Here is a 25,017-nt window from a genome sequence, read left to right as displayed (position 1 = left end):
CTCCCCCTCGGTAAACAACGTGCTGTTTGCAAGTTCTCTCTGGCTGAACAAAACCTAACACGCTACTGAAAAAAATCTCGTCTTCCTTCGATACGCACACATTCTCCACAGTACCTACAAGGCTTTCACTCAGAGAGGCCCCAGGAAAGATAAAAGCCAAGCAGCTCTTTAAAAAGTCCGTATTTATTACATCCCAAACCAAAGTGTACATGTTTTCCTTGCAGGCTGTCCCAAATACCACAGTAGGATAGCAAAGGTGTTTGCGTCCCAACAAAGCCAGAGGAAAAAAAACACTCCAATATAGGTATGTTTATACAAAACTCTTACGGTCTTTAATTAAATGCAACGTAAGTGGTATACACAGACAGATACGTACAAAAAGGTCGATGCATAAAAGTTAGTATTTTACATATCTTATGCCTTTTCTTGAAAGGTTGAACACTTCCCTTCTCTACTAATACCACAGATGGAATAAAGTCTCTACCAATACCATGGAGGGAATTAAAAAACAGCAGTGTTTACTCAGATTTCAGCTCTTATTTACAGAAGATGGTAACATTGTAGAATATTCTTGCTTTCATAAAAAACCTTATAAAAGCTATTGTGTATCTACCATTACAGGAGAGCTCTGCTAATGTCAGTGAGTACCACTATTCACAGCTTGATTAACCGATTACTGTTACACAACTCAGGTTGCACCTGCAGTGATTATTTCAGTCAGTTCCAAGAAACACCAAATTCTCTCTTACCTGATCACCTTCCTTTTCAACTTTTCCTTCTCAACTTCTCTGCGGGCCCTTTATGGGTTTTCCAAACTTAAGTGCTAATGCTGACCACAGCATTAACACAGCAGGATAGAGACATGACAGCCAAAGGGGATTAAATATAAAATACTTAACTATTTTATTCTTCTGATTTTTTCAACTTTAATATTGCCTTCTTTCCACGTAGTGGAGCTTTGGCTCGGTCAGCTTCCTGCGCGGTTTCAGGAGTCTTCTTTTTTGGCTGCTGTTCTTTGGAACGTATCAGGTCTTGACGTCCAAGTTCAGCCATTTTTGCTTCCCAGGACTTAATTTCATTTTCATACCGAACCTTATCATCTTCAGCAAGCTGCAGGTATGGCTGGAAGACAAGCACACCTCTGCAGTTGTGGAAAGGGCTGTGTCTGGGTAACTGCCAGGACACATCTTCCTCTTTGCTACAATGGCAACTTATTACAAGACCTATGCCATGTGCATCCCAGGCATCCAACTTTCACCTCCAGCAAATTCCAAAAAAAAAAAAGCACCAAACTTGAACAAAACCACAAAATCCCACCCATGAATCTTGGGGATGTGAACACATGGCAATTCCCAAAGAGGAAGTTCATTTGCTGTTACTTCTAAGGTGTTTTATTTGATTACTAAGTTAAGAGAGCAGGCTTATGTAAGGAACAAGAACAGGGTTTTTTTGCATCTTTTTTTTTTTCCCCGCAGAAAGAATATGAACCTCACATATGTTCTAAGCACACATTCAAAACAATCTGGAAGAAGGGCCTTAGGAGAAAGGACAGACTGTACAGAATAATTCAAAAATGCAGAGATTTATTATTGGTATAGCACTCCTCCGTTTTTCAAATACCTACCTGCAAATTTGCATTTCAAATACATTGTGAATACTGCCCCCAGCACAACCAAAGTTAATAAATGACATGCAAAAATCATTTTTACTATGCTGGCATTTATAAATATTATATATTATCAGAAAAAAAAAAATCTAATTGTTGCAAATTATTCCACCTCCCTCCCTTGATCCCATTCACCTTCCATTTCCAGGCATACCGAACTTCCAGCCTATCCCACTCACATTTCATCAACACTGTTAAATAAATGGTCATTACTGGAATAAAAGTAATGACTATCTTTTTCAAGACACGTAAATAAGATCTCAGGGTAGTTTCCTCTATATTATCTGTCACTATTATATTAGTATAACACTGGTGGATAATTGTCAGTGTTATACCTAACTCAAGGTTTTGTAACGATTTATTGACTAAAATTCGCCATTTTCCAGTTAGATCAGAGCCTCATCCAAAGCCGCAAACATACCTGTTTTTCAGAACTGGGCAGATTTTGCCACGTTTCGAATAACTGCTTCAGCTTTGCCTACAGGATATTAAATACACAATACATTGGTATTATTTTAACACTAGACAGACCGCAGAGCTTTACAGATGAAAGCCAGGTATAAACCAATGTAAAAAAAGCAGGAACTCATGTAGGTTTAATACTACTTAACCTAGGTAAATAATAAATGACAGGGTTTGACAACTTGCTGGGCATCATCTGAGACACTTTTACAGATAATAGAAGCACAAAGTTACTCAGCCTGCAGCAAAAGCAAGCAGATCAAACAGATGAATTATTTATGGCGACATGACTACATCTGACCCTGCATATTGGCTTAACATAAGCCAAGCCCAACTTAAGACAAGCCCACGTAGGTATTAACCATGTCTGCAGAAACTGCGTCACTTCAGGAGCATTTGTGTGTCAGACTGGGCCTCAGCTGAATGAGGATACCTGCCCTTGTAGACAGAAAAGTGAGGAATGCAACAATTTCCCTCCTCCTGATTTACTTGCTGCTAAACATACCGACATCCTAATTAAACCGGCCTTAATTAACACCGCAAGGCGTTTTTGCAAATGAGTCCCATTGGATCTTTCCATGACACTACATTATCACCACTTCCCAGGTGATTAAATGCACAGGGCAAGGTGAGTATTGGGCACATAGGGGAGGTCTCCAGTGCATCACGTGCACTAATCCATCGGCACAACTTAAATCACCCCAAAATGCAGCTTAGCGTGGAATCTGCAACTTGGCTGAGAACTCTTCCATGTCTTGTAACACTGATCGTGCCAGAAGTACGATACTGGAGAACTGGTAGCAGACCACTGTCACCATGTGAAAAATTAACAGATGTCTAAATCAAAAAGAAGAGTTCTCTCCTTACAAAAAGGAGGCATGGAGTCTGTAAGCACTAAGTGCACGGGATACAGCAAGTAATTAAGTTTGTACATCCACAAAGCAGGTTATATAGGATGTACCATCAGCAGCACTGCCAGATCACTACAGCCTAAAAACCAAAAGCATTTAAGTTAAGCACAACGTAGATACTGAAGTGTTGAACATTACTTTGAAAGCCACAGAATCCAAGACAGGCTTTCTGAATATCATAGTCTGTTAAGGCACTTATAACTATATATATATTGCTATACACACACACACACACTTTGTTTGTTTTAAGAAATGTTGCTGGCTTACCGCAGGTGAAATTCCCACACTTTTTTGAAAATTTTCTGATACAAAAATGTTAAAGCCGCTACGAGGTCTCTTAGGTTTTCCAAGCACAGTCAATTCCTTTAAAAACAACAAGAAGAGTTAGTCAATCTATCCTGCATACATTTTTTCCAAACTAAACTTAGCATTTATATTGATATTTTGCACACAAAAAATAATGAAGCTCAAATTTTAGTGACTTTGTGATCTATAAACTGGACCGTGTATCAAGGTAATTTGTTATTTACATCACTTGTCACGTCTGATGACAAATTAAGAAAAGTTAAAAGCTTGATTTTTCACAGATGTAAGAGGAAAAACGCTTTTGAACTGACTCTTACTTCAGCAAAGTCTTCTAGAAACCAAAGATTGTTACTAAATTCCACTCAGCAAGAAAGTCGCGATGAGAGGTTTTCTTTTATCTTCATACAGCTGTAGTTACTGGTGTGAAATTCTGTATGCTTGCAGAGAGGAGGGCAGATTGCTAACTGTGGGACAGAATCAGTGGATTCCCAAGGAAAAAGAACTAGTTTGTGTCAGAATGCTTTGTCTGCATGGGTCACAGTGAGGCAGCGCAGCAGGTTAGGGGAGCATTTACACTTACCATTTTCTCTAGCCTTAACACACTCCCACTATAGCTGGGGTTCTACAAGTTACCACCTCTTAGGTATTAGGTATGGCAGTTAAATTCCTTGTGGTGCAGGAATCATTTGGATTAAAACCTTCCTCTAAGGTCCACATTCATTTTACTTTTGTCACTTAGGGAAGCATCACCCAAGCAGCTTAATTCACAGAAATGAATAAACAGATACATTTCAGTTTCCTAGAGAGAACAGAAACATAGACTTGAAGATACTGACTCTCTTTTTCCTGAACGATCTTCTTTTCGCCAGTCGTTTCCTCCTTTCTTCTTTCAAAGCCGCAGCCTGGGCTGGAGTTAGCTGTGCTTTATATGCAGCCAACTGCTCTTCATATATTCGCCAGTCTGCCTTTCTGGCTTCCTCATAAACCTACAAGACAAACACACAATCATCAGCCTTACCCAGATGTTTTCATTCAGCTAAGTGTGGTGCCTTTAAAACTACTAGAAAAGGGAAACAGCCTTCTGAAACACTCATTCCGACATAGCCCAATTAATCAATGCAACATTACAAATAAAATACAAGCACTTACAACTAGGTAAGAAAGGTACTTCTGTCAAAACTACAGTTCCTGCTGAGCTTCAGTAACCAGCACTGTCTGGTATTCCTCTTCTGTAGCAATCCCTTCTAACCCCTCCCTGCCACCTCCTTGCTTTCTCAGGTCCCTGCGCTTGAACATTACACGAGCTAACACTTCTAACCTGCTAATTAAAAAGTAACTAAGATTTTTAGACTGAAGTATCAGACCTGTTCGATTAGTGGAATGGATTGAGAAGAATACAGATGTAAAAGCTGGCTCCACCCCTTGAATTATCTTAGTTTATCTGATAACAAGGCACCCGACAGATCTTCAGTTGCAGCTCGATGCAATAATAATCTTCCACGCAAGAAGGAAAAGCTGCATCTCAGTTGAAATGATTGCTCTTCAGCTACATCCCATTGCAGCACACACATGCTCTGGCTGCCAAACATGTTCCTAGAACCACCAGTGCGGGGTACAGAAGCATCATACAGTCACGGCCTTGGTACTACAGCACCACGTGGGGCTGAGCCAGGCTACCAAGTATACATGTGGATCTGAAAAGGCACCATCCACTTCTCCATTTCAGACATACAAACAAAAAGACACAAGTTACACTAAGGCACACAGAGACAGAAGTCCAGAAAGGCCCTAAGAGCACTAAGATGCTAGGATATAAGAGCACCCAGATACTAATAACAAAAGGTATTGCTTGTTTAGGCAGAAAATGAACTAACTGCCATCAGTTCCTGACTGGAACTCATTGCTAACTGCAATCAAGGAAGAACAGCCGTTAATTTCCTATAACTGGCAGTTACAGTAGTGATTAGTATTTGGAGAGGTCTTTTACACTACCTTGCAATTACAGTAGTGATTAGTATTTGGAGAGGTCTTTTACACTACCTTGCAATTGTCACTCTTAATGAAACTCAGCTACCTATAACAAAAAGTAAGTCAACTAAGTAAGACTCTAAGGAAGTTACCTGAAAATCATGTCTCTGATTTGCATCTCATCAGGTAAAAGGTTGGTCCTTTCATCAGCAATTAGTTCAGGTCTCTCCTAACTTATGCACTGAACATGTAGAATTTTACAATTCTTACCTTATTATATATGTATGCACCCATGTATAATTACGACTCATGAAACAAGATACAAACTTACCTGCTTCTGCGATGCTGGCAACTCCCTCCAATCACCTGCCAACTTTTTAACCAGGTCCGTATTACTCATTTCTGTATAAATATATAGAAATGAGAAATGAGAAAGCAAGAAAGTTAAGATCAACACTGTATTTTCAGTAAGTTTCTTCCATTTTCCTGAAGCCGGCTGTCACTAGTATCTTTCTCCTGTAGTTCCCAACTTTTGGCTAAAGAGCCTGCCAGGTTCTTTAAAGCAAGTATAGTGATCTCAACCACCTCGTACAACAAACTTACCTAACCTTTATTAAAATAAAGCCCTTCAGCTATGATATTTTTCTTTAACCTTCTGCTGAATATCATCTTTCTCCCACAAACAAAATCGCAGTGACTTGGGATCGTTTTGTTCTTTAGCTGAATGCCACCAACTCATTTGATTTTTCCAGTTAGATGTGAATTTGAGGTGGGCACGAAAAGAAAAGAAGTGTTTCTTTTCTTGAAAAATCCTTTCCAGGATTTCCCTCTTCTTCATTAGAAAAGAAACACGTGGATCTTCCTCTGTCCCACCGCAAACGTAAAGCTCGGTCACCTCAACAAGGGAAAAGCACAGCTAAGCTGTTGAATGTAAGCTGACTTAGATCATAGAAACGTTAAGGTTGGGGAAAAACTCTCCAAGCTCACCTGGTCCAGCCACCCCCTACCACCACTGTCACCACTGAGCCACGTCCCCAGGTCCACCCTCTCCCTGAACAGCCCCGGGAACGGTGACCCCACCACCTCCCTGGGCACCCCGTCCCAACGCCCGACTGCTCTATCCGAGAAGTAACACCTTCTCATTTCCGTACCTGGGTGCTGCCGGCGGAGCGGGCCCTGCCGCTCGCTGACGAAGCGGAAATAGGCCGTGAGCGGCCGCTTCGGGCGCTCCGCCGAGCTCAGCCGCCGCGCCAGGCCCCCCTCGGCCGCGCAGGTGGCGCCGCAGGCCCTGCTAGCAACGGAGCGGCGGTTAGCGGTTAGCGGCCACCGGGAGGCCGCCGAGCCCCCCTCGGCCCCTTCCCCTCCCCCGTCCCGGTCCCGCCGCACCTGAGGAGCCGCCCGGGGCCCGCCGCCAGCCCCGCGGCCCGGCCCAGAGCCGCCAGCGCCGCCGCCATGGCTCGGCCCGCGCGGGGCACCACGGGACGGCGCCGCCGTGAGGCGCGGGGGGCGGGGCTTCCGGAAAGGCCCTCCTCGCCGCGCGCGCCCGTCGCCAAGGTGACCCCCGCCGCGGAGGCCACGCCCCCCAGGAGGCCACGCCCCCCCGCCGAGGAGGCCACGCCCCCCCGCCGCGGAGGCCAGGGAGGAGGGAAGGGGGAAAGGGCAATTAATGGCGATGGGAAATTAAGGGGAGAAATGAGAGGGGCAGGGGGAGCGAACCACCTCCGGGGCGCTGCAGCAGCTGGAGGCGGGGGGAAGAGGGATGCAGGGAGGGGGCAGGATGGTTAAACGAGCCCGGAGTGCCGAAGGAAGGAATAGGGAAAGGTGGCTTTAACCAAGCTGTATTTTATCACACACTGCCTTTGAAAAATAATCTGAAGGTGGAGACACAAATGAGAGGCGCTCATCTTGCTTATCCTGCAGGGTGATGGAAAGCCGTTCGTACAGGAGCAGCAGTTGCAGTACACCCCTTTTCAAACAGCCCCAGGTTTACAGCTCAGCACAGCGGACAGGGGGTGGTGAGAGATGCATGTCAAACTGCCGCATGGCTCAGTATAGGTACTGAAAACACTAAGATCACTTCTGCAAGCATATTTCTACTCATCTAACAGAAATAAAAGCTCTTCGATCATCACAGCGTGCTCCAAGGTTTCTACCACCACGTCTGCCAGCCGCACTACAGCAGCCTAGAGCAAGTATACCAAAGCACTCATTTTAATAACAAACCAAACCATTTCTTCAGGTTACAGTCTAAAGTGAACAGATATTTAAAAACTAACAGAGCCAGCCTCCGCCAAACCTTCATTTCAGAATTCATTGATATGTCAGATAAAATCAGCACTGAAGTAACATTTACCTGCATGAGACCAACTTAGGCCGTTAGGGCCAGGGCGTGCTTTCCCTCCCACACCCCAAATTCCACTTTAGCGTTCATTACAAATGAGTAAAAACCATTTTTGTCATCTTGCAGAGCTATTTTATGACATCAGCTTTCCCAACTGCAAGTCACTTTTGTTTCATGTGCAAGGCACAGAGCAGAAGACCAGTCACTTTTCTGCTGTCAGATACTGGAGAAGAACTTACAATAGGCCCTTGGAGCTGTTCTGGCTTGCATCTAGTTTGGCAGAAAGGATTGCCCCTCGCCAGCACCACTGGTTCTGTGTGTGCATACTCAAGTAACAGCTGATGGGTTAAATTAGCTTCAAGCGTGAGAAGTTAACTGTGACGTTTTGATATTGCAAACAGGCCCCCTTAACTGGCACAGTTGATGTTCAAGCACCTGTGGTATTTCCTCCATACATTAATATGCATGTAGTAGGCAATTAAAAAGGTTGCAACCCTACATAAAGCAGTGGGCATAACATGCTAAGGAAATTAGGCTGAAATCTCGCATAAAAGTTAATTGCGACACAGATCTAAGTAGTATCTGATGCATGGCTTCATCTCCTTTGTCTACAACACACATGCACACTTCGTATTTGGAATCCCTAATGTTAGAACAAGCACTTTAAGGATATGCATGATTTTAAAAAACAGCCAAGACATAGTAGAAAATGCATTTTATTTATATGGAAAAGGCTACATTTAGATTTGTAAAAGGTCTGAGTGTTATGTTGCCCACATGTCAAAAATCAGTTGTGAATAGCAACAAAAAGGTTACATATCTTTCTACATAGCAGTGCAATTAGTTCACATTGCAATAAAATTAAGTCAAGTATGCAACAGAATCAAAAAACAAGTGTTTCTCCATAATCAGCGTACAAAGAATTACAGTGCAAAGATCATTTTAGGTTTTAAGAAATCTGCAGTCAGTCATTAGGACATCCTAACGGGCAGGATATCCCAATTATTTTCATTACTAGCAGTTGTATCTTGTCAATACTGTGCACAAGAAAGTAAGTCTAAAATGAAATGACTTACATGGCAAATAAAATATATTTAGTCTATACAATAAAAATACATATTATATAAGTGAACTAACAAAATGAAATTTGAACACACTTATGAAACGGACAACATATCTTAAGGACACACATACAGTATTTATCACGTAAAAACAGCTACTTTTTTCCAGCAAAAATAATTTGGTTGCTTTACAACTGCATTATGGATCTTACAGTTTGAGGATGCAGATGTCCAACTCTTAAAAACCATAATAAATGTCTTCTGCAAAGCATACAAAGAGGATAAATATTCTTATCACAGTCCTAAGGTTACTTTTGGAAGGTTGTTTTCCCTTGCTCCAGAAACACACTTACATGGGTGAAAAAAATAAAAAATTCAAGGGCATTATGGTACATTGAAACAGTAAACTGTGCTCCATTTCCTTCTAAGTTTGAAAAAAAACTAGAATTTACAGTACTCTGTGGTATATGAAAAAGTCTTCACAAGTTTACATTGCATATTTCTGTGTCCATTCTCTTGCGTGTCTGTTGTATCTGTACGTGCAGAAAGAAGGCATTGAGTGAAGAGCTGTTAGTGATGCATGGACAGCGGCCACATATTTACTTCATACAGACATTATTGAGCTTTTAATCTCTTCGCATCGACTAAAAGTTAAAACGTCTAAGAACCAAGAAACATACGCACTATGTGTTCAGTTAGGGTTACCTATCAAAGCTATTTAGACTCAAACTCAAAACCAATCTTACAGGTTTGTACTAAAATGAGTATCGTTGTGCATACTTAGCTTGCATTTCACAACCGGTTCCCTGAGTTGTACATTAACAGGAGTTTGTTGCCAGTTATTCCCAAATGTGTGTGCTATTAAAAGTCTAACAAAGTTCACACATTTAAAGTTACATAAAATTCAGCATCATTAACTGGCATTGGAAAGGGTGCGGATGGAAGGCACAGCGATGTTATCCTCCATTCTACCCTTCCACCTACATTCCAGAAATTGAAAGGAAAATTTCCTGAAAAGCATTTCTGATTAGATTTTAAGTGTCAGGTCTTTTCCTTCTGGTATGAAGCACTCCCAGAGGGAAGTGTCCCTGGAGAGTCAGAAACTTTGCCTCTGGTCCTTGAACTTGCTAACATTCTACTCCTCAGACTAGATTCACTTCTTTTCTGTGTCCTCCAGAGGAAACGCTGGCAAGTTGTTTTTAAAATCACTTCTCAAGATCAATATACCAACTCCTGTACTAACTTATTTTGCTCTTAAGAATATGTTCTCATTCAAGTCTTTGGATTTTCAGTTATACACTCAGGGGTAACCAGCCCCACTATTCACTTCCTAAATCTAACAGGATGGTAAAAATTCAGTGGGTGAAAAGCATAAAGAGACAGAGCTATAGTCAAGAATTTAATGTTCTCCTACTTTCTGTTACAATGATTCAATTTCAAGTTGTGGAGATGGAGAAATATCCCTTGTTCACTTCCTTTACAAACAGGAGGCTGAAAATACTACTAAGTGGATGGATAAAACCAGAGACACAAGTGGGCAGAAGCTGAAGCACAACATCCTCAACTTGAGAACAATCTGCTTTGCAGAACAAGCCGCAGTTCAAGCATTTCAAAAGTGGCTTACATGATTTGATTGTATCAGACTTTGAACTGTCAGAAAAAAAACATTTTAATAATTCTCACTCTAGCAAAGAATACTAGGCCTTAAACTTCAATGTGACTTCTGTCTCACTCCTTTTCTATCCAGTCCTGAACATAAAAGCACTACTCAAATCTTCATGAAGCTGTGACAACAAATAATTCTTAATAATTCTTTTTTTTTTTTTTCTGTAATGAAAAATAAATACTAACACACAGCAGAAATGTATATTTTTGTACTTATTTGCATAAAACTAAATATCCTGTTATGTACCCCTACAGGCTTCTGCTTGCCATTCTACCAATAGAATATTTTCAAGATTTAAATATCTAATCCTCTATACAGTAGAAATCTATGTAAAGAGTTTTTTTTTAAAAAAAAAAATAAGGTAAAAAGTTGTATAGCCAATCACTATCTGCAAGTACCACACACAGAAATACGCACAACTATTTCATACTCACTTTTCCTTGTCTGACTTGTAGATCTGTGCAATATCCGGTACTAAAGGATCATCTGGATTAGGATCACAAAGTAAGGAGCATATGGACAATAAAACTAAATAAAAGAGATACTAGATTAAACAAGGTAGATCACTTCATTTCTACAATCCTTTAATATATTCCAGTACACAGAAAGTGGAAAAAGGAAGACTAGAAAGAGAATGCTTACCAGTATTAAGGTTTTGGACAGCAGCTTTGCTCAGAAGTGTTAATACAGCACCATTTTTCTAGGTAGGCATTAAACAACACCTGATAACAGCCTAGAGAACTCACAGTCCATGCACTTATACCTCTGGTAATTATCTCTTTCTCACGTTTTGACCTATGAAAATTAAACTACAGAGTACGTAGGTACATATCGATGTTCAATCAAAGCCCTTACATCTTCAATTATTTTAAATTGTCATTAATATTACGCTACCATGTAACACTGGATTTGTGGACGTCCTTCTCCATTTCTGTGCTGACTGTTATTCTCTCCTTCATTTCACTTGATTTGATACATGTGACACTTCCATTTGGGGAAGCACTTTATCAGGTTTATATGCAGGTACTCACTTATGATTCTAGTTTTGATTCCTGGTATCTATCTGGGGACATTTGATTTTTCTAACACTTTCAGCACACATATTTTAGGTAACTTCAATTTTAAACTCAGAACTAACATGGATACCAAAAGCACTCCAACAATTCACAATAGGTTGTGAAAGGGAATTTGATGCTACAGTAAGAATCTGCTGTAGAATATGATTTTTTTCCCTTGCTTTGTCTTGTTACAAAAAAAGCTGGGACTAGCACATATTTACAGCAGTAGCAAGCTTCATACTGACATACTTCACTTCATTAGGTGCCAAATACACCAGTAACATTGGAAAATCAGGTTACAACACTCAGTGACACCAGAGGTCCTATCAGTACGACGTCATCCTTTGATCCACTAAAACAAGAACTGTAAACGAGAAATTTCTTCCATGAGCCACTGAGCTGATTTCCAGTTTAAGAAACACAAAATCTATATGTGGGTCAAGTCAAATCACACAAGACCTGCAGGCTGCTCTTCTTTAGAGCTGAAGGAACACTCAAAAAGAGTAAACACACTTTCAGAAAAGTGCTAAAGATCTGAAAACTCAGATACCAGATAAATACCAACTGGTAAACAAGATCTAGGTGCCAACTAAATACATTCTGAATAACTAGGAACCAATTTTTGCTCAGCAGTACAACAAGCAATTTCTGTGGAAAGCTGGTATGAGCTACACGCTATAGTAATTCATGTCTTCAACAGCTACATGAGAAAACACCTTTAAAACTGTATTTTATTTAGCTACTGAAATTACTGCATATGGTTGGTATGCATGAGCAGAAGTTGCTTTTCCAGTTGCATATAACAACTGCACCTGCATAACGCAATTTCCATGGGACAAAGACTAACAAAGTTTTCCTTGCTCATACACCAAATGCAATGACACTGTTCTAAAGCAGATACATGGTTTAGAGAGCTTTCAAAAACATAAGCAAGATGTGATACTGTTTAATCTTTTGAGCAACATGAGAACTTTCTGTAATTTGACTAAGATCATGGCTGAGCATTTTGAATGTTGGTGAGAAAAAACTGCAACCACATTTTAAGCAGCTTTTGAAGTGACACAAAATTCCTACAAAAGAACTAATTAACCGTAACCACAATGTTCCAAACATCAAGTGTTCAAATTTGAGAAAAATTTAACTACAAGATTAGAGTATTTTATTAAGGAGTTTTTACTGATGACTTAGAAAAGTTAGGTTTTAAAATTCATCTTACAGAGGAATCCAAGCCAGAGCAACTTATATTGAAATTGAATAAAGTATAATTAAGATCTTAGCCTACATAAGCATGCTCAGGCAATCACAAGCAATCCAAGAGGCCTCCCTATGTGTCAGTATTGGGGTTTTCCACTTACATACAAATTCATTTGGTTTTGCAGCTCTGTTCAGAAGTTTCTCTTCAGTTCTGCCCACAGTCAGTCATAATACAGAAGCTGCACTTCAGCCTAATTGGACATTTTTTATCTCACCCAATTTGGTTAAAAACATTTCCTTGCCATGCAGATAATGTATGATGTCATGCGACACTCCAAATAAACTGTGCAAGATCTTGGATGGTAACAAGGATTCCAATGGAATTACCAGTGCTGCAACATGCAGGATAAATGAGTTCTCACTGGCACCCTTGGACAATGTAGTAACACCCAAAAAAAACACATGGTAATGTATGCACATTCATAAATCCATTAGCATATCTGTGACTTTACCTTTAGATACAGTCAGAGCTGGTGACCACTGAGATCTCAGGATATCAAGACAAATACTCCCATTACTGTTTATGTTTGGATGATAGATTTTTGTTGTAAAAGCAATCTGGAATTTAAAAAAAAATATTAAAAAATAGCAAGTAACATGAAACTTTTTTACATTTGGAATCCTTCACATTGTCCCTTCATTTCCAGTCATATTCGATCTGCCATATCCAACACAGTGTACTGTACTACCTCTCATCCTATCACCCAGTTTTAGGACTCAGTTCATCCCCTATGTACCCTATCATTGTCCCTTCTGGTTTCAACTCCCAAAAGAAAGCCCCAGACAGCTAAAATATAGACACAGCTTTGATGTAAAAATTGTGTAAGTTTGAAGACAAAGGACTTACCTTTGGTGGTTTGAAAGGATAGTCTGTTGGAAAGTGTACAGTGAGAAAAAATACTCCCCCTTGATATGCACTATCAGGCTGGAAAAAAACAAAAGAAACAGAACCCCTTAATATATTTCAGTTATTGTGGAGCTTCTCTTCTGAATGCAGAGAACCTCCCAAATGGATGAGTGACTTAGAAAACTCTTTTTTTTTTTTTTTATCCCCAGTACACAGCCCATAGTGTACTGAGGATACCGAACCCTCCCACTGGCCAGCGACGCTACAGTAGAGCCAGCCGTGGCTACTACTGCAGTAGCACAAGGCGGCTACTGAGTGCTGCCCTTCTCGGGGAGGGGAAGGAGGGGAGCAGCGTTTGACTGGTGGAGCTACAAAACTGCTGATCCATCAGCTCCAAACTAGCTCCCTCCTCAGTATCTGGGCTGTGAAGCACTCCTGGAAGCTCAGCTCCATGGCACCAAGGGAACCAAGAGCAGGTCTTCCAAATCCTGTCTCCATACAACACCACAGCTGCTCTGCTACATTGGGGATCTTCCTCCATTGTTAAGCTACAAATATACTTACCTTAAGAAGTGGTTTCTCTTTGCAGAGGCAAAGAGTAGGATTTTCCAACTTAATTCAGGTGATCATGATGACATCAGGGAGTTTTAAAACACACAACATCTTTGTGACCTGTACAAATCTGTGAACATGCATTTTGTTAGAGAACATGTGCACAGGTTTACGTCCAGGTTGCACACAGTTAATAGATAGAAATAACTTTGTTGCAGTCAGCTGTTGAAGAAATCTTTCATTTTTATTTACTAGAAAAGTGGGGAAAAAAGTCTTGAAGCTAAATGACAGAGCAGCGTTTCAAGTTCAAATTAAGGGAAGGAGAAGAAAAATCTCTCTCGTTACTCAAGAAGTTTAAAACAGCAAGACAGGAATTCAGTCTCAGCAAAGCTGCAGGAGAAGTTTGGGGTTTTCTTATGGGAATAAATGCAGGAGTTTTTTTAGATAAAACAGTTACCTTCGAAAGTAGCAAAAAATGTAGTTTTAGAGATGAATTGAAGAAGTCACAAATGGTCTCCTATGAAATGTTGTCTTATACACTCAAAATGCAGACAGTGTTGCAACATAAGGCAGGTTATATACGGTATTGCTAAGAAGCCAGCACTAGGTAACATCAGAGAAGATGGCCACTGAGGTTTGAAATGACTGCTTGCATGCATAGTAAATGGACTTTTCCAAGTTAAAATAAGCTGAAGATCAAACAAGTTCAGCGCCAAGGAGAAGGCGAAGTGAAGTCACACAGCGGTTGGTGGGTAAGGCACATCAAACTGATGATGTGCAGACAGGAGAAGAGGTTACCCTACTTCCACATATAGGAAGTGAGCTCCAAAGGAAAGCTTTTGTCCTGTGCTTCCCTCAGCCCATCAGAAGATGGACAGGATGTGCACCCCTATTTCCTTATGTTACTGAGACAAAGGTATGTTATCAAGGCAAAAGTGCTGATAGTGTGGCTTTTCTCATTGATGGTTATGGCTGAGAAGGGCTGGCAAGAGATGCTCGCTGTTATCCTTAACTAGAGAAATCTGAGGAACCTGAAGGGAAGAAAAGACTATTTTCCACTACAAGGTATGAAAGGCAAATTGTGAGCTGGAAAAAAAAGAATGTCAGTTGGGATTTATGTGCTAGTGTTTCCCTTGCTAAGGTCAAAGTCATTTAGAACAGAGACATTACTGGTGGCAATCAGCACAAGCTTTTCCTAACTCTATATTCTTTGATATTCTTTGCTGTTTTGCCTTTCATCTTCAGGCAGTGCAGAAGGGCAAGAGCAGAATGACTTTGTATGCGAAGGCGCACAGCTGCCAAAGAACAATGGCATAAGTACGAGTATCCTATAGAAAAGCTTGTCACAATAATTCAAATGGCTGCTGCATCACCACAAACTCCATCATATCCCTGACAATCTAGTAACTGGTCTTTTACTTCTCCAGAGCAGCTGTGATGGAAATGCAGAAATAGTCTCAAATTAGTCACAATTTCACTTTTCTCCACCGTGTGATGCTGCATCTCATGGGATTAAGTAGTGTCTCAAATTTTCAGCTCAGTATCTGAACCAGAAGCTCTTCTTTCAAAATTACCAAGTCCAAAATGAAAACACTAGAAATACAAGCTCCTTGCCGTGGTATTTATAACACCCCTTCCCTCAGGTCACGTTGTTCTTCATTCTTTTTGCTGAAACCCTTTCCAATTTTCCTTCAGAATGTTCTGTTCTTAATATATATTGCCCTTTCTTATGTCATGTCCTTCAAGAGTCATAAATCACATCTTTAGCAATCTCACTCAACCCAAAAAAGGCCTTTCTCACACAAACCAAAAGTACCCACAAATGGGGACTACAGTTCCCAAAAGCCATCAGCTTCTGCCAGAGCCACATCACAGCCCCCAACTAAGTTCTAAAAGCCCCCAAATCATGTTATGCAACACCACTCTTGTTTACAGTTCACAACTTTAACATAGGATTACTTCAACTATTTCTCTTTCAGAACTGAAATGATGATCTCTGAAAAGCAAGCTCTTGAGTTTGCAGCCCACATCACCAATTCAAACATTAGGGATGCTTCATCAGTCAACTGAAATTTTAGGAAGAAGACTACAGATTTTTTTTGAACAGTTAAAGAAGAAATGAGTGCCAGACTACTATAAACAACAATGCAGACCCCAAATCTTTAATCTGTACATAGCACAGCTGAATTTAACTACCACGTTAAGAGACACCCAAATGAATCCTTCTGTAACAAAAAAGGAAACACGTCTACTTTCTAAAGGGAACAAACTATTATACTTACAGGTCCCATAATAGTTGCTTGCCAATGAAACACTGCAAATCAAAACGATAAAATGATTAGAGATTTTCTAAGCTTTTCCTTAACCAGAAAAGGTCAGCCGTGGCAAGGTGCTATGAAGAGCTTACAGTCATCTCCAACAGGTCCAGCAGAACAGTGGGCCGGCGGGTCTCGCTGCAGGTCACTTAGCTCCTGGAAGGAAACACAAATATTTGAAATGTATCTACATGAACATACACACCCCAGAGCAGCATCGCTTCAAAAGTGAAAACAAAAAAATTTATTGAATAGATCTGTAATATTTTTTAAAAAATCAAAATGCAAAGTGCCCATTGATAATGGAAAGATTCCTTCCTGGTAGGTTTGCAGCTGAAGGCAATATTATGCAGATTAACATCTGAAAGCATATGAGAGTTATAACCAAGTTCATAATACACTGGATCTACTGAAGTAGAGGCAGAAAGAAATCAAGAAAAAAGGGTTTATTGATTTCCCTGTAAACTAACTGCTTAATTTAGAAATTTGTGCTCATCTATTCCTTTAGCTTCTGATTTTATAAAAGGTTCGTGTATTGGGCTCATCTATATCCATTAGCTGAGTTAAACCAGCTCATAAAATGCTTGCAGACTGCCTAAAGGTGATACAGGAAAGCAAAGGATCCTAAGTGAACTAGAGAACAAAAGGAAATTACCAGCTATACACCTTACTGAACGTACCTTGATTTGATTTTCTACATGCTTTCTTTCAAAAGCGACTACTAGAAAAACCTGGAAAAAGTTGAAGTTTAAGAGAAGCATGCAGAGAAACTTTTGCACGTCAACTGATTTATTTTAACGAAGTTTAAACAGGCCCAAATTATTTAAATTACAGATACCCAGCTTTTCATTTATGTCATCAACACTACATCAAACACAAAACAAGCCAGGCATTAATGCAGGTTCATTTTCCTTGTTTAATTCAATACACAGGTTTTGATATCTGAAGTTTTACTACTTGAAGAACAAGTTATGTACTTTTTCCAGTTCCAAGCTGATATGAACCATGCTGCTCTAAGTCTAACGAGCATGTGTAAATACTTCAATTTAAATAGTGTGGCCTAAGTCACTGTTCCTAAGTCACTCAACGAATTACCAAGAACATTTAACAAACATGAGAAGGTCTCCAAGAATCTCCTTAAGTTTAGCTTAAAGACTTACAGTCCACTCAGAAAACCTCCCCCAACTTCCACCCAAAAAATCCTTAGTTAAGAAAACAATTTAAAAAACTCAACGTGTAAGCCAGAACAAACTTTAAGTCGTGTAAAATTTGTGTATGTAGTATGATCAGGCTTTATGCACAAGGTGAAGGTTACAACTCCGCACTTCCAACTGCTGTGATATATTTATCCGTTTACACCAGCCAGCAAGCATTTCAACTCGTGCAGTGCCCTCCCCGAGACGCCCACTTCACCATGGACAAGGTGCCTAGCACCCAAACTCAGGCACACTTCTTGGAGGTCAGCTCTTGGCTGCAGGTCCAAGGAAGGGCAGCACCACAAATATCCAACCACCTCTGAGTAAGCAGTAACATCACTGCTCTGCTAAGGCATGCCTTCAGCTGTGTGACTGAAAACATGAGGGCTCTTTGCTCTACTGAAATAGCTCCAGTCGCTAGCTCGTGTGACTCGCCAACCCAGCTTTATCCCGTTGGTGAAACTCTACGCCGCTCCAGAAACAACGCTCCAGGCTAGACTTGCACTGTACTTGTAAAGGATTTTGCTTTTGCCTTTTAGTCCCCTTTTGGATCTGCGGATTCAAGTTTCAGTAAGGGAGCAATACAGAGAAGTGTGACCTATGCAAAGCCCAGTCACTGCCAGCACAAGAAGTCAACAAGTCTCAAATTTCCAGGAATCACGAGACTCAGCCAGCAGCAGAACGGTTCCAGCCACTGTCTGCACTAACTCGCAGCTCAAGATCTAGTAAGAGAAGATGAAGTTTTGTATGGACAGTACCAAAGTCATCTACACGAGACTGTTGGCTGAAGCAGAGAACTCAGAACCTAAAAATCACGTTTTAGAGCAATTATGTCTGACTACTAAATTAAAGGTAATGATGGGGAAAAACATGTAGCTTACTCCAGAGACTCTAAAATATGTACACGTTTCCTTACACGTGTGACCCACCGTCACAGCTGCTGGACAAGCAATTTTGGAGTCACAAGTCTGTAGCAGTACTTCCATTTGTGCGATGCTTTCCTTGAGATCTTAACATCCCCAAAACCATACAAATTGATTTTCATTCATATGTACATAAGTACTTCCGAAGTGCTAAGAACTGGGAAAGGCTCCTCAGGCACACACCTGCCATGTGTTGAGGCTAAAGGCACTGAAATTTGTCCCCAATAAAACCACATTTTTAATCACAGCTTGACGAGACCAGCTTGATGAGGCCAGTCCTGTCATTAGTATTTCCCCAGTAGTGGTGAAGAGAAGCCTTTCTTCAGCCTCGTTCACTAAATGAGAGCAATGGTCACAGATATACTAAGAAGGCTTCTGCAGCCAATTCAGGCTGCATTCATACTCCCATTCATAAGAAATAGAGTACGAAAGCCAATAGGCTTTGAAAGTACAAATAGTAACGTGACCAAACTTTGAAAATCGAATTTGACAGTAACAGTTTGAGCCTTTACATATAGCAGCTCAGATCAAGCTGTGATAAAAATCAAAGAAGTATTTTGCTTTGTACTGTTAATTATGCTGTTCAAGCTTGGCATTCAAAGCAAAATTATCTGGAGAGCTGTATGATTTAGGCTTCGATCTTTGCTACACCTCCTGCAATGCTGTAAGGAGATATCCCTCACAAGTCACGCTGACTTGACAGCATCCAGAGCTGAACACCACAGAAGAGCTGCGATGGTTCCCTGGAACAAACACGGGTACAAAAACTGATTTGACTCTATACAGTTGCAAAAGAATGAGATATTGAATATAAGAACACAAAGCAGCAAAGATGCTCTTCAAAAGAAGCCCGAGAAGTCCAAAGAGCTACTAAGCACAACGTGCTGAAACCTCATCAAGAAGCACAGAAGAACTGCACGGAAGGCTGGCTACAGACAGTCAACACTAAAGATTCTTCTGTAATTCTAAGTGAGTTGGTTCTGGCAGTTTTGTCCATGTTTTATGGATTATAAAACACTGCAGCATGTTGCAGGTCTGCTTGCCTCAAGGCCTTGTCTGCACGGATATTTTTAGTCAGCGGTACAGAAAATGCTGGTGCAAGACTTTGATGCACGTATGCTAGAAAAAAAAAAGTGGATTTGTAACTCAAAGTGGTGCGGATCCCTTTTCAAAAGGGAAACTCAACTCTGCAAGTTACAGCATATACCAGGGCAACATCTTCTGAAAGACAATGAAAAAAAAGTTTTGTCTGCAAGAGCTGCAAGCAGAAGTATTAGTTATTTCAAACAGTGGTGAATGTCACGGCACAAAAGCATCCATCAGGAGCTCAACGCGTGCCACGCTTTGTCCCAGTGCAGCCATAATAAACTTGTATAAAGTAAACAGCTAAGCTGTGGACTCTGCAAGGAATAACCCTTCTAATCCTCTCAAACACTGAAAAATGTTACCTAGTAGACATGGTTAATTCTATACCTCCGGCTGGTTGCAATTAACAGGTGTAACAGCAAACTACTTCTGTTTAAAACCAGAGAACAGCAGCAGAGCACTGAAGCAGGCAGGATCCATGACCGGGTGAAGCTAATAAAGGAAGAGTGGCACAGTGTTAGAAACGTTAGCCAGCAGTTACTGCGGATGGACACAGCAAAGCCTCCAAATTATCACCTCTCTTTGCACCACACGCTGTCTAGAACGCATGGACTCACGGACAGCATGAGACAAAGATTTAAAAATCAAGTTTAACAGATGTAAGACACATACCACAATCAACTGCGTAAGCTGGAAATGTGTCTGAACATGCAGACTAGCACTCACTGATGAAGTACATTACAGAATATATTTCAGAAATCATAAAGCTGGTGAAGACTGGGAGGCCAGTTTAGCAGTTCTGTCCTTCACTAGGAGACAGGGATTCTCTCCTAGAAAGCTAGGAGAATAAGATTGAAAAGGATATGTTGACAACAGGGAGGTAAATATTCTAAGTATAGTACTTACGGACACTCAAAGGGTGTAAGCAGGACTACCAATAAATAAATAATAATAAAAAGAAGTCTCTCCGCTGTTGCAGTTTTTAAGAGTCCAAAAAAAAAGTCTGCAGGCTATCAGAAGACAGAAATAAACTGCAGGCAGCATCACTAAAAGCTATTTTAGTTCTTTAAATACATGAAACCACAACCAGAGCCCTTTTCCACACCATTTTTTAAAATAGAGGTTTTTAAATTTGCCAGCTATGCTCCTCATTTCTTGCACAAAAAGCACTGTACTTTCTATCAAGTCAACATATTCACTGCTGCTCCTCTATTAATGGTGATTGGAACCATCTGTCCAAAAAGCAGCTAGAGCACTGCTAAGACTTTGGCTAGTTAACAGATTCTCTTTTCTTCCTAAGTTTAGGAAATGTAAAACATTTATCATCATGTCTCACTATAAAGTTCAGTTTTAGTAATTGAGTATCTATCTGGTTTTATACACTGTTTGATACAAAATATGTTGCTGTGATTTCACAGCTAATGTTTTGGACGCAAACTAAAATAATTTGTATTACAGAACTGAAAAAGTTTCCTTAGCATGTTTATGACCCCCTACAGAAAGTCAGAACCTAAACCACAATCACTGATAACATTTGCACTTGAGTTAATTTAATCAACCGCAGTTATTCTCAACATAAAACTGGAGTTGGTATGTCCTGTTAGACTGCGCATGTATGAAGCACGCTGAAACAAACAAACATATAGCTGAATGGTAAATTTCAGTGTTTGAATGCTTCCATTCTCACTGAGCTGTGCGAGAAAAACAATCCAGCACTATGCACTGACAAGATTAAAAACAACGGCTATTTTTAAACCAGTCTTCAAATGTGTCAGAAAATACGTGGCGGCTGCCTTCGAAATCTCTTCTACCCAAAAAAAGTCCAATTTATTTTTATGCTGGTAACGAGAGCAAGTGAATACTGGTTTTGTAAAGATTTCAAAATAGTCTGAGCCATTAACAGGCATAAGAAACATCAGCAGCTCATTAATGCTAGAGGAGCATCCAAAAGTACAGGATTTATGATGAAAACCATCTCCCCAGCTGTAAGACTGAACTGACAGGATAACAAACTCCCAATTAGGTAAGTAAACAGAGTATTTGCAACAGGAATCACAGAAAAATGACCCTGCACGGGACTGATGGGCAGAACTGACCCATTCGATACGTCCCTAACACAACTGCCTGAATTATTTTCTACTTGGCACAAAAGCCGCGGTGTCTCAGTATCCTAGGGTAGTAATAATAAAGATTTCTTTGCAGAATGGCCCTCCCCAGCTAAAACCTGCGCTATTTCCCTTCAGAATCTGCAACATCTGGATTTTACAACATCCACAAAATAGCGGGTTATTCTTTCATCGCTGCGTCGCAGACTACAGGGAAGCAGCTCCTGCCCCAAGGAACTTGTGTTCTACATCACATACAGAGCACAGACTGAAGTTTTTGACAGCCTAGAAGCACAACTGCCTCTCCTTCATGATACAGCAAAGCATCGGCAAGTTCAACTAATCCAGACCCTCCGCTTAAAACAAGCAAGAATCCCCCATCCTTCCAAAGAACTCCGAGATGAATTTGTCATCGAGTTAGTACTGACCTCTATGCTTACAGAGCAGGGCTTCACGTCCTCACTGCTCTCTTCCACCCTCAGCGCTAAGCTGAACACACTTGGATGATCAGCTTATTTGTTGGTTTTTTACTTGCTTATTTTTTTTTTTTTTGTATTTGTTTTTAAAGCTCCCAAGCACAACGCATCCTTCCATTATTAGCGCAGAGTCCTGAAGGCTGCAGCTTGTCCTTTGAGGAGCCCCTCAAGGCAGACCAACGAAATAAAAGATGAAACAACACGATCACAACGACAACACTATTTAGAAACCGGAGTCCCAGCTGGCACGGGACAAAATACACGTTACAGCTGTGCTTCCTCTGTAGGTGCTTTCATTCTGACCACACAAGCTACCAAAATTATTGTGAACAAGCTTGTCACCAAATTCCTTCAGCTGTGTTAAAGCACAGTTCTGAGCCACTCTAAAACCACCCAGGCTTAACCAGAGGCACTATGTCCAGCCCGACAAGTTCCCAAGCAATACCATTGTGTTTTCTGACAGTGCTTTGTTCTCCAAAGAGGTCCCCTAGGCACTTTCTCAAACTATAAAATCCTCACAGCGTTTCCTCTACTCCAGATCTTATCGCCTCCTAACCTCGTGATACGACATTGCTATCAACCTTTATAGCCTGTCTGAAACATCTGGGAGCTGGATGGGATGAATAAACCTTCATAAAAACTTACCTACTCCGTTAGTTTTCCCCCGTTTCATTATGTTAAGGAAAGCTCTACGTACTACACTGACATCAAGATATGTTGTCTTTTCAAACTTTTCCCCTTCGTTTTTATCTTCCATTTGCAATAACTTCCTTGACACTTTCTTCTTCCACAGCAAGTGGCTCGTTATGATACTGCTTTGGAGCCTGGCTGCTGGACAAATCCCTCTAGCAGTAATTATTTCTTACCCTGGAAAGGCAGCAGATAGCAATTAGGGAAGATAATAATAAAACAGTAACAGTCTTTTCTGCAGGAAACTAGAAGAGGTAGCCAGTACTGAAACTAATCTCAACTCTTCTGGTAGCTCCCACTCCAGAATTTCTTCATGTTTCAGATAAAACCTATTGCACAATCTGGAAATCTTATACTTGAAGCCGGCCTTTCTTGACTTGCAGAGAACAGAGAAAGAATCCAATAAGGCTAACAGTATGCAAAACGCTAACTTCAGGATAGGTTTCACAGCTATTGAACATGAAGTTTGAAAACACCACAGTAAAGAAAGCTGTGGTTTTCCAATACGTATGGACGCCACTAAAGGAGGCTTTTCCACCTCAAAAATGCCAGAAAACTACCAGACTCCCCACTTTCTTTACTCACCTTAACAAATTTGAAGAAAAGGAGAGAAAAGAAAGAAAAGGAAGAAAGAAAGAAAGAAAAGGAAGAGGAAAGAAGGTATGCAGAACAAACCTAACACAAGGGTCAGGAGATTCTCAGAGAGAAGGTGAGAAGTGAAAAAGACAAGAAAAAAAAAAGGAATAATCCCCACAATATGTAGAAGCAGGACAGAACTCACTGTCAGAGAGAAATCACCGTGCTCGCTGACGGTCAGCGCGGTACATTTGGTCTAACACTCAAATATCGTGGCATGTATTTGTTACATATTCGGCATTCAGCGACAAAACCCTCCCCTGTTGACAAGATCTGCAGCGTGAGACCCGACCACCAGCTTCTGGTGGGAGCCCACAGCGGCACCCTTTCACCACAGAGGGCACACCCCAGCGTTAACCGAAAATTTCTGTTAAAAATAAAATAAAATAAAAATAAAAATAAAAACATTTTCCAAACCGTCAGCAGCCCCCCTCACCCCCCACCCCCTCCTCCTCAGGGCGGAAGGGTACGGCTGAGGAGGGGAAGCCGGGCTCCTGAGGGGACCGAGCGGGGACCGAGCGGGGACCGGCGGCCTCCCGTCGCCCCCCGTCCCCGTCCCCACTCACTTTCTGTATCCGCTTCAGCGCCATGAGGGGACCGGGGCGGCGGCGGCGGCGGTAACGGCTGCGGCGGGGGGGGGGAGCTCGGCCGGGGCGGAGCGGGCGGGGAACGGCATCGGCGCGCGCCGCGGAGGGAGGGGCGAGGGGGGGGGGGGCTCTTTGTGTCCGCCCTCGCGGGGCGCGCTGGGAAATGTAGTCCTGGAGGGGGGAGGGCTCTGGTGGTGCCTACTGAATGCTGACTGGGAAGCCCATGGGCGTTCTTCTGGGGAAGAGGAGGCTCAGGGGGGACCTCATTGCTCTCTCCAGCTACCTGAAAGGAAGCCGTGGGTCGGCCTCTTCTCCCAGATAACTAGCAATAGGACTAGAGGGAATGGCCTCAAGTTGCGCTAGGGGAGGTTTAGGTTAGAAATAAGATGTTTCTTCTCAGAAAGAGCAGTCAGGCATTGGAACGGGTTGCCCAGGGAAGCAGTGGCATCACCATCCCTATCGGTGTTCGAGGAAAGGTTGGATGTGGTGCTTAGGTACATGGCTTAGTGGGTGACAGTGGTAGTAGGGGAATGACTAGACCAGGTGATCTTAGAAGTCTTTTGCAACCTTAATAGTTCTATGAAAAGGCGTTTAAAGGTCACGTCCTTGGGAGGCACGGCAGGGGATGAAGAACAAGCAGCTAGCCTGCAGGAAGCCCTAGCCTTACAGCAGTTGCAGCCAGTAACAGATGGATGTTGCATTTGGCCTTAATGTAACTGCAGCCACCCACCAGTACCAGATGGATGTTGCATCCAAGACGCTGTAGGGTAGAAAAAGGAGAGGTGTGCTGCTTAAAAGGCTGAGAAGTAGGTCCCCGCCTCACAAGTCCTTGAGGACTCTTGGCACTATTTTTTTTTCCAAGTAAAGAGCTAGATTCTCAGGTCAATACCTAGGCCTATGGGGTATAAAAG

The 25,017-nt window shown here is 41.5% G+C and overlaps 2 protein-coding genes across 4 annotated transcripts; both read right to left on the bottom strand.

Annotated features, from left to right (window-relative positions):
• Nucleotides 1-167: 167 nt before the first annotated feature.
• On the bottom strand, nucleotides 168-6,803 carry TFAM (transcription factor A, mitochondrial). 2 transcript variants are annotated; one of them, XM_035330351.1, is made up of 7 exons: nucleotides 6,700-6,803; nucleotides 6,465-6,601; nucleotides 5,645-5,715; nucleotides 4,182-4,331; nucleotides 3,307-3,402; nucleotides 2,088-2,144; nucleotides 168-1,122 (listed from the first exon to the last, which is right to left on the bottom strand). In XM_035330351.1, exons 1-7 carry the CDS (start codon nucleotides 6,765-6,767, stop codon nucleotides 904-906), a joined length of 798 nt encoding a protein of 265 aa, XP_035186242.1. In that variant the 5' UTR covers nucleotides 6,768-6,803; the 3' UTR covers nucleotides 168-903. The 2 variants fall into 2 exon arrangements, with proteins under 2 accessions (XP_035186242.1, XP_035186241.1); XM_035330350.1 differs by having other exon boundaries at nucleotides 6,465-6,604; nucleotides 6,700-6,782.
• Nucleotides 6,804-7,528: 725 nt separating this feature from the next.
• Nucleotides 7,529-24,228, bottom strand: UBE2D1 (ubiquitin conjugating enzyme E2 D1). Of its 2 annotated transcripts, none has more exons than XM_035330137.1 (7): nucleotides 24,086-24,228; nucleotides 16,500-16,563; nucleotides 16,375-16,406; nucleotides 13,541-13,618; nucleotides 13,146-13,251; nucleotides 10,816-10,909; nucleotides 7,529-9,248 (listed from the first exon to the last, which is right to left on the bottom strand). In XM_035330137.1, exons 1-7 carry the CDS (start codon nucleotides 24,107-24,109, stop codon nucleotides 9,203-9,205), a joined length of 444 nt encoding a protein of 147 aa, XP_035186028.1. In that variant the 5' UTR covers nucleotides 24,110-24,228; the 3' UTR covers nucleotides 7,529-9,202. The 2 variants fall into 2 exon arrangements, with proteins under 2 accessions (XP_035186028.1, XP_035186029.1); XM_035330138.1 differs by lacking the exon at nucleotides 7,529-9,248 and adding an exon at nucleotides 10,340-10,634 and having other exon boundaries at nucleotides 10,786-10,909.
• Nucleotides 24,229-25,017: the final 789 nt, after the last annotated feature.

Source organism: Oxyura jamaicensis, chromosome 6, assembly GCF_011077185.1.
Source record: "Oxyura jamaicensis isolate SHBP4307 breed ruddy duck chromosome 6, BPBGC_Ojam_1.0, whole genome shotgun sequence".
NCBI lineage: Eukaryota > Metazoa > Chordata > Aves > Anseriformes > Anatidae > Oxyura > Oxyura jamaicensis.
The sequence above is the reverse complement of the archived record's forward strand: the minus strand, read 5'-3'. Positions and strand labels throughout refer to the sequence as shown.